This window comes from Corella eumyota, chromosome 2, assembly GCF_963082875.1.
Source record: "Corella eumyota chromosome 2, kaCorEumy4.1, whole genome shotgun sequence".
NCBI lineage: Eukaryota > Metazoa > Chordata > Ascidiacea > Phlebobranchia > Corellidae > Corella > Corella eumyota.
The window spans coordinates 21,347,065-21,356,399 of record NC_137491.1 but is presented as its reverse complement, the minus strand read 5'-3'; the positions used below and the strand labels follow the sequence as shown (position 1 = coordinate 21,356,399).

At 30.3% G+C, this 9,335-nt stretch overlaps 2 protein-coding genes across 3 annotated transcripts; one reads left to right on the top strand and one right to left on the bottom strand.

The window, feature by feature from the left end:
* Nucleotides 1–790: 790 nt before the first annotated feature.
* LOC145741708 (protein ABHD18-like) lies at nt 791–2,986 on the bottom strand. Its single transcript, XM_082559346.1, has 4 exons — nt 2,041–2,986; nt 1,779–1,868; nt 1,385–1,527; nt 791–1,236 (listed from the first exon to the last, which is right to left on the bottom strand). Exons 1-4 carry the CDS (start codon nt 2,918–2,920, stop codon nt 1,042–1,044), a joined length of 1,308 nt encoding a protein of 435 aa, XP_082415472.1. The 5' UTR covers nt 2,921–2,986; the 3' UTR covers nt 791–1,041.
* Nucleotides 2,987–4,032: 1,046 nt separating this feature from the next.
* Nucleotides 4,033–7,632, top strand: LOC145743061 (uncharacterized). 2 transcript variants are annotated; one of them, XM_082560940.1, is made up of 12 exons: nt 4,033–4,218; nt 4,677–4,743; nt 4,912–5,148; nt 5,289–5,332; nt 5,687–5,726; nt 5,829–5,872; nt 6,154–6,193; nt 6,302–6,390; nt 6,580–6,760; nt 6,917–7,041; nt 7,159–7,320; nt 7,505–7,632. In XM_082560940.1, the coding sequence occupies exons 1-11, from the start codon at nt 4,192–4,194 to the stop codon at nt 7,192–7,194; spliced, it is 930 nt and encodes a 309-aa protein (XP_082417066.1). In that variant the 5' UTR covers nt 4,033–4,191; the 3' UTR covers nt 7,195–7,320; nt 7,505–7,632. The 2 variants fall into 2 exon arrangements, with proteins under 2 accessions (XP_082417066.1, XP_082417065.1); XM_082560939.1 differs by lacking the exon at nt 7,505–7,632 and having other exon boundaries at nt 6,917–7,287.
* Nucleotides 7,633–9,335: the final 1,703 nt, after the last annotated feature.

Below are 9,335 nucleotides of genomic sequence, written 5' to 3'. Positions count from 1 at the left end.
CTTTTAGTGTGTTTAAGCTATCTGTAAACGCCGGGCTAAAGGGCGAATAGAGTGGCATTAGTGCGGCTCGAACCTGAAACCTTTTGGTGTGTTTAAGCTATCCGTAAACGCCAGACTTAAGGGCGAATAGAGTGGCATTAATGCGACTCGAACACGAAACCTTTTAGTGTGTTTAAGCTATCTGTAAACGCCGGACTCAAGGGCGAATAATGTGGCATTGGTGCGACTCGAACCCGAAACATTTTGGTGTGTTTAAGCTATCTGTAAACGCCGGACTCAAGGGCGAATAATGTGGCATTGGTGCGACTCGAACCCGAAACATTTTGGTGTGTTTAAGCTATCTGTAAACGCCAGACTTAAGGGCGAATAGAGTGGCATTGGTGCGACTCGAACCCGAAACCTTTTAGTGTGTTTAAGCTATCTGTAAACGCCAGACTTAAGGGCGAATAATGTGGCATTAATGCGACTCGAACACGAAACCTTTTAGTGTGTTTAAGCTATCCGTAAATGCCGGGTTTACGGGTAAATAATGTGGCATTAATGCGACTCGAACCTGAAACCTTTCGGCTTGTGATTCAATACCACGCTTTTTATCGTAACCGAATAATTTAACATACTCTGCTACACCGCCTAACGGATAATTATTTGTTTAATCGCCACCGTTTGTTTTATGTATTTAATGAAATGATTTTTACTTTGGTAATATAAATTGGATAACTTTTGTTATAACTAAAGATATATAAAGCTATTTTGCTTAGGATATAAATATATAAATAACAAAGTATTCACATGCACCTTTGTATTGGTAACAAACAATAAATTAAATGATTTTAAATAATTTAGATAGCAAAAATAAATAAATTATTAACAAAAAAATTATTTGATAAAATGTTTAGGTTTTTAGATTAAGTTGTGTTTTGTAGAAAAAGTTATTTTAAATTATCTCGTAAATTTTGAAAGGGATTTATGTATTTATTCATAAAAATTAGGCAAGAAAATTGATGTTTATAAATAAAGATTTAGCACAAAAAGAAAAAAGTTTCAGGCCTTTAGCGTAAACACTCGCAAAAAATTCAAAAGGGAAACACTGTTTTGCTGAAGAGATTGGCGAACCACTTGTTTGCTCTCTGGCACCACTTGGTGGTTAAATCGGTCAAAGGTGTCGACGATAGCTTGCACAAATATGTTGTAGTAAACTAGGTAGCCAGCTATATGCCCAGTGTCCAATTCACGAATCTTTAAAAAAGTTAAAATTAATTTTTAATCAAAATTATTTGAATTAGATTGTTTTTTTATTATAGTATAACAGCTATTAGTTAACTTTATTCTTTAGTTGTTCAATAAACTAAATTTATTATTTAAATTTAACAAGGCATTTTGTTACCTGACAACCGGGCCATAATTGTTCGATTGGGGTTAATTTACTTGGGGGGAAGTAAGCGTCACTTTTAGCAACAACAAATGTAACTAAATTTGGGTTAACAGGGGTGGAGTAGTTGCCTAAGTGTGTTACTTGATCCATCACACCTACAAAAAACAAGTTTTAAAGTCTTCGAATATAAAACCCTAGTCGATACGGTAGGGATTTTATTAGTACAACCAAAATTGGTCTGTGATATTTTACCTGCACACCACAAACAAGAGTTTTTTTTGTTTTGTAGATCTATAAATTAAACATATATACATAATACTGTCCATTAGGCTCTATTTTATATAGATCTCTTGCCTAACATATAAAAGTGTATTTAGTTTTTAAAATGATTGACTTAAATGTTTACCCTTCATAAATTGAACAGTTTCTTGCTGTCTTCTTTTTTGGTTTAATCTTTTTTCATCCAAACTCGATTTAAGTTGATAGTTACTTTTCTCTAGAATAGAAAGTTTTAAGTTTAAGAGCATATATGTTGTAGATTTCTACATGGTTTTTTGGCTATTGTTTTAAAAGTAGCATCGAACTTTTGTGGAATTTATTTAATGATTGTATATACATGAAATTTCAAACAACTTATTTTTACTTTATTAAAGCAAATAAAATTTAACCTAGAATAGTTTTAAAAGAAACAATATTTCCGTTTTCCATCACAAAATTCTTCCCCAAGTGGTAGGAATCGACATGTTGAAGCAACTTACTGATCTCAGCCTCGTAAGCAGGATCACGACAATATTGAGACTCCAAAACTCGCCACGGAATTGCTTTACTCAAAACTCCCTCAGTAAAAACAATTGAAGCTGATGACCATGACATGCAGGGGATTAACGCGATTGGTTCAGGCCAGTTGGTTGCCGCTAGCGATGCCATGTGACCCCCCATTGAGATCCCAGTTAACCCCAGGGGCCCGAACCCCATTCTTGTCAACCAATGGAGTAGGACTTGTGACTCTAGAATAAGACTTGTGCCCATTATGAAAATATCATTGACATGTAAAAGCCCTGATCGATATTGCTCTTTAGGTTTCCGGGTTCCATAAAATGGGTTTTCTAACAGCACCGATGAAATCCCGTGTTTAAGAAGAGGTTTTGCGAGGATTTCTCGTCGACGAGCGAACCCATGATCCCCAGTGCCAGCCATGTGAATACAAGACGGTATTTTGTTCCCTTTTGAAAGAGGCAGGCATCCTGATTTCGGTAAAACCACTTCAAATCGAGCAGTTTGTGCGACTTTTGGCATCAAATTGGGTAAAAGGTGGACAAAAGGTGACACAAAGCTACCTTTAAGCAAAGTGCAATCATCTTTTTTAATAATTTTGTCGATTGACACTGGGTAACTCGGCGAGATTAATTTCGAGCATGTCTCTCGATTTGAGATCGTTTTTTGAAGTTTTAAAATTTGTTTAATATCCTGGGGATTCCCCCAACCGCGGGTGTAAAACTTGGTCAGGATAAGACGACGATATAATAAATCCAATTTGCTTAATCCCATTTTAGTATCATTATATTTTTGTGCATGCTTTTTATGATTTTGACTCCATCTAAATACAATCAATAAATTAACAGATAATAACACTACTTTTTACGTGGTATGGCCTAAAGGTTAAGTTAGGTAGGTCTGTAAGTTGTTTTGCTATTTACTGATTTATATTCATTTTCTTTGTACTTTATTTATTTTTAATGAAGGAAGGTCGAGTTCACGACCCAAACATAATATAAGATACCCCGACCCAGTCTCGTGTTGATTTTGCAGCATGAGAGCATTGGGGATCGAACCCAGGACCTTATGTCGTGACGCCAAGTGTTTTGACCACTACAACATTCATTTACACATAAATACATAAATACAAAAGATTAAAACATGTAAGAAACTTATGCATACGCTAAATACATTTTTAAGTACAAAAAATGCTTAATTTTTACGTAAGTTCGTGAAATTAAATTAATTTGTGACTTATTTGCCAAAAAGAACAAAATAAAGGTTAGCGTTGCTTGACATAGTAACCCTTGACCCTGCTCTTTGCCGCCCACCGACGGTTGACAATAGCTTTATTAAATTCAATAAATAGTTAACTCTTTTTTTTGTATATATCTTTATCCTCGATGTGGGAAAGTCGAATGCGCGACTTAAACATAGAGTAACATAAGTTAGTCCGACCCAGTCTCGAGTTGACTTTAGCAGTTTGGGATATTATAGATTATAATTGTCCGGTAATTAAGCTGCTGATTAGGTGCTGGCTCAGCAAGAGTTTATACCGTTTATAGCGCCTTACTTGAGGGCCCTACAGCATGAGATCAGTGGGGATTGAACCCACGACCTCATGTGTGGTGTAGCAAAAGTTCTTACCACTACACCACGCTGCCCGTACTCTGTTTTAATATTTAAAACTTTAATTTTATTAAAATGTATAGATTTTTTTAAATTGCTTTACTAATTTAAAACTAATGTAAAAATATGAAAAATTATAATAGAATCTATTAAAAAAAAAACAGATAATAAAATAGAGGATAAATCAACATAAGATTGTAAAATAAATTTCTGGTTGAGTAATTTTACAACCAAGAGAAAATTAATAAGTTAAATCTTGGCGGGATCAGGGATGTTATTATCGTGAATTGGTATTTTTTTGTCTATTTTATTGGCAAAATTAAAACATTTATCGAAATATAAATTAAAAATAAACTATACAAAAATTTGCGATTTGTCAATAAGTTAAAATTAACGATCAAATCGATTCCAACTGTTCAATTGCCAATCAGCCAATGGATAATCGAAGTGAAAGAAGTTTGGTAAATAACATAAAAAAAAATTTTTATTTTGGTTTTTGCGCATTGATAAAAGTAAATAATAAATACGATATACAATTAATATTACAACAATGCGACGGGAAAAAATGACAAAATCAATTTAATGATTTTAAACATGCCAAAAGTAATAATGTTTATACAAAGATTTTATAATACATTCTGACATTATGCAGTTATGGCATGGTCACCAAACCCAGTAAAAAAAAATATGATAACGTGGTAGTTAAAAATATTTTTTTTTAGTAAAATTTATGACCATGACCAATGTCTAAATGTCAGAAATGTATGACAGTTTAAAGTAATCCCATCGGTCACTCATTTTTTTACGCTTGCACGCACGAGATCTCGTCGAAAACTGCCCTTCTTTCCAGACTGGTGAACTGACAAGACCATTTGTAATTTTAATAGGAAAATTTTATTTGTAAATAATTTTTATTTAGGGTTTGATGCCTGATATAAATTCTCCGGAGTTCGCTGGAATAAGGGAACTTGTAACTTGTGCTCAAAGTAACTTTTTTAAATTTATAAAAACTTTAACTTAAAAGTAAGTGGTATTTAGAAACAAAAATATGCTTTTGAAAAATAATATGTTAAACTCTAATTATGCTGTTAAGTTGGTCTCAGACCAGTTTTTAAAAGTGGAATGATTTATAATGATTAAAATTTGTTTTTTAGATGTTTCATTCAACTTTTTACAAGTTAATGACAATCGTCAAATTCAACAAACCCACAATGTTCAACAAACTCAGAATGTGGCACAAATGGTAGCGAGGCAGACCAATGTACAGGAGCAAACTAATTTTGAACAGCTGACCGAAATACAACACCAAGATAAGACTGAGGTCCAGCATCAACACAACATTACTGGTGCAAATATACAACATCTTGGAGACAGATATGGAAATGCTGCCGGTAAAACTATTTTAATTTGGTTTCTTCTTTAAGTTAATTTCTAGCGCTCTTAACTTTAAAATTTGTTAATTAATTTAATGAATAACATTTACTAAAGTTTTGTGTGCTTTATGTAGTTTTTAAAAAGCATAATTTTTTAGAACAAACTTCCCAGCAGAATATTGGACACCACATCTGCAGTAAGGTAAATAAAAACATAATTTTAATAAATTTGCTCTTAAAACTTTTATTTTACTCACTATTATATTTTTTATATTTTTTCAGAAGCAAGTGCAGAAAATTGGTATTACAGTACTTTAATTCATGAAGTTATTAATTGTAAAAGCAATATTTATAATATAACTTATACACATTTTGTGTTATTATAAAAAAAACATAATATATTAATTAATACTAAGAAATTGTTTTTTGATTACATAAAATTAAAAAAAAAAATTGTTATATGTTTTAGACCCCACTGAATTTCATATTGTTTGCGTGTATATATTTTATTATATTGTTAATAATTATTTTTATAAATAAATTATTTTTATATTAGGACCTTGAACAGCAAGTAGCAAGCTTACAACAGCAGGAAGGTAAACGAAGTATTGTAACTAAAAAAAATAAACTTTTGTTAATGTGGTTATTATTAAACTAATATTTAATGCAATAAAATTATTGTTTTTATTTATATTTAGTTCCATTAACTCAGTCAAGCATTGAGCTTCAAACAAGCATGGAGGTAAAAACACTTTTCTTTAACCTTTTTATTGAAACAAAACAATTGTTATTAATTAACTAAATTTACATAATGCTTCTTGGCAGAAGCAAGTAAATAACGTTAGGATAAATATAATTTTTAACATTTTTATTCCAAAATATTACTTTGTGCTGTTAAACTTTTTTATATATTTTTTAGATCCAAATAAATTGTTTGCAAAAAAAAATTAAGATATTAGTTGATATTTATTTTCAATATATTATAAATAATTCTTTTTAAAATTAAAACATTTTTTATGCAAGGACCTTGAAAAACAAGTAGCAAGCTTACAACAACAGAAAGGTAAAAAAATGAAATATTTAAAAAAAATTTTAATAAAACTAATATGTATTAGAGGTTTAAGTGTTTAGTAAGTCAAATTTAACTTAAAATTTTCTAACTTGTGTTCAGTTCCCACTTTAATTGTTATGGCAGGAAGAGATTCTGAAAAAAATGTTGTTTTGTTTAAACCTGTTTTGAAACTTTGGTCTCAAATGCCAGTAAGTTTTCTTTATCTGTAAGTAGCTTATGTATTTTTAGTAACCATGTTTTTAAAAATAAAACGAAGTTTTTAAAAAAGCCAATTCTTAATAAAAACGTAAAAACTTCAATATAACTATGTATTTACTGAAATTAATATTCTAATATTTATTACATTTTATGATTTCTTAAGAAATTAGTATTTGTAGAATCTTAATGAAGAAAGGTGGGGAGCTTCATCTGCTGTTGTCAACAAACAAGTTTTCATCATGGGAGGGAATGGTAAATCCTCTGTTGAGAGTTTAAAGTTAGATGAAGTAGGTCCACAATGGAAAGTTGAACCTCCAATGAAACAAGCTCGGTGGTTGGCATCATCAGCTACTTTAAATGGTTGGTTTGTCAACTTAATAAAATATATATTTGCTTAGTTTGCTGTGTAGGCTTCTAAGTATATAAAGTAAAAAAAATATAGTATAATTATTTTATTATCTAAACTAATTTTATTGGTGTTAAAACAAACTTTAAAACTTAATTTGTCAAACACAGATTGGATTTACACAACTGGTGGCCAAGATCAAAATAATAAGATTTTGTCAAGTGGGGAATTCTTTGATGTGAGGACAAATAAAAGAGGAAATATTCCTGACATGATTGTTCCACGTTGTGAACATGTATTACTTGCTGCAAGAGATAAACAGATTAAAAGTTTTAATGTCAAAAAATTAGTATGGTTGTTGGTTTTCATCAAATACTTTAAACATATTTAAAATACCTTTTATTACATTAAGGTAAATTATTTGCCATTGGAGGTTGGAATGAAATAGAAGAAGAATTAAGTTCATCAGAATGTTTTGATTTCGACAATCAAAAGTGGTCTCTTATTTCTCCATTAAAATTTTGTATAAATAGCCATTCTGCTGTAGTTTTGGATGATCACATATTTGTTACTGGTATGTATTATTGTTATTGTTGTTTTTTTGTATAAAGTTAAAATTTAATCTCCATAACAATTCTTTGTTTTATTTATTCGCTTTCGGAAATATTTGCATTATACCAAGTATAGGTCAGAAAAATCTGTGTTTTTGGTAACTGGCACTGTAGTTTGATTAACATTTACTACTTAATTTATTTTAGGTGGAATTTACAATACTTGCTTTAGTGCAGTTTCATCAGTGATCAAATACAACATTATTACTGATACATGGTCAGAAGTTGCACCAATGAACAAGGCTCGATTTGGTCACTGTGCCTCAGTTGTAGATGGCAAGATTTATGTTGTAGGCGGGTGGAATAGGTAAGTTAAACTAAATTGTTTTGTTTGTTAAAAATTTTAACTTTTAAACCCTTTTTTGTCGTTTAAGTGGTTTTGTTAATTCCATTGAAGTATTTGATTCCTTGAACAACAAGTGGACAATAATTGCTGAAACAGAAAGGAAAATATGGAAGGCAACAATGGTGGTTGCCAATATCAAAAAATCGTAAAACTTTTATGTGCTGACTTAAGTGTTCATGATGACCTTTTTTACGATTAAATAAACTAAATGCATTTTGCATTATTGTAAGCTATTTTTTTACCCTTCAGTAATACTTAATCCACGATTTACAAAATATGCAATTTATATTTTACTAGTTTTGAATTTTTATTATATTTGTACTATGTTTCGTTTCGTGTATTGTGAAGTTTTAACTTTTTCATGTTATAACGTGCATTGTTTCTATGTATAAGTAACAATCCCACTGCTTAGATTACGTGGGTAATATTAACAAAGATTTTATTCAAAAATCTCTATATATGTGCACAAGTTCTCATGCGCATGTAATACATAATTCTTTTATTTATCCCACTGTTCAATGTGTTTTTTTTATATGATAAAACCTAATTTTTTATTTTAATTGTTTAAGGTCTTTTTAATAACTTTCCAACCAAGGACAAATATTAAAAATAACATTTCAGCTGTTTTAAAACAAATATGGATGTTACGGATTATTACGAAAACAATGCGTGCTGTCACAATAGAATTGTTTACATGATACACATTGTCTTGGCATTGTTAGACAGACAATGACGTCATTATCCGTATCGACCCCGAATTAAATCAAAGCTTTCGGGAATGAAACCCGATATTAAATTCGAGTTTTAATATTGTTAGTAGGTCGATCAATCCAGCGATGTTTAATTTAGAATTATCCAACCCGTGACGTCATAAACATTTATTGTTAAGCAGGAGATTAAATAAAATTCCTTCGGATTTTTTCCACCCGAAAATATTAAGGATAAAGTTAATTCTTTAAACAAATAAAAATTATTTGAAGTAGAACCTCCAACTGTGACGTCACAGCTAAGTGTGACGTTTCACAACCACGTGACACTCTTTTGTTTGTTTTGTTTACATGGAAGTAACTTTTGCCACTTGTCGTTTAATATGACGTCACAATTAAAGCACCTGTAACAAACAGTATTTGGCGAAAGTGTTTCGTGACGTCACGATATTTTTTATTTATTTAAAAAAAATTAATTTTTAAAGATTTGATTTTTTTAAGACAATTGCTTTTAGGGCAATGACGTGTAATTATATTATGACGTCACAAACAGACACACGTTTGCATGAATTGTTTATGAGAAATGGTGCAAGAAGTAATCTCAATTTTTCATGGTGCATTTAAACACGACTTTACTGCTGTTTGTTTATTTAAGTTAAGAAAATAAATAGTTTTTGAAGTTAATTTTTACAGATTACCTAAAACTTCAAAGTTAATTTTTCTTTTTATTTTGATTAATTAAAAAAAAATAGTTCTCGTGAACATTACCTTAACTAGAATATGTTTTAATTTTGTTCATTAGTTAAAGAAAAGAAAATTTTAATTTTTTAAACTAATCAACTTTTTCTGGTAGGTGTAAAAATTAAAATAAATAAACAAAAATTTGTTCCGAACATTGAAATTTTAAAGCGATTATCTCGGAAAC

What these genes read in the sequence shown, in the direction of transcription:
- LOC145741708 (XM_082559346.1), bottom strand. Translation starts at nt 2,920, where the DNA reads ATGGGATTAAGCAAATTGGATTTATTATATCGTCGTCTTATCCTGACC. An exon ending in TTCTTTTAAAACTATTCTAG is followed by an intron (nt 1,869 to 2,040) that starts GTTAAATTTTAT and finishes TTTCTATTCTAG; the next exon opens with AGAAAAGTAACTATCAACTT. An exon ending in AACTGTTCAATTTATGAAGG is followed by an intron (nt 1,528 to 1,778) that starts GTAAACATTTAA and finishes TGTTTTTTGTAG; the next exon opens with GTGTGATGGATCAAGTAACA.
- LOC145743061 (XM_082560939.1), top strand. Translation starts at nt 4,192, where the DNA reads ATGGATAATCGAAGTGAAAGAAGTTTG. An exon ending in CAGATATGGAAATGCTGCCG is followed by an intron (nt 5,149 to 5,288) that starts GTAAAACTATTT and finishes ATAATTTTTTAG; the next exon opens with AACAAACTTCCCAGCAGAAT. An exon ending in ATCATCAGCTACTTTAAATG is followed by an intron (nt 6,761 to 6,916) that starts GTTGGTTTGTCA and finishes TGTCAAACACAG; the next exon opens with ATTGGATTTACACAACTGGT.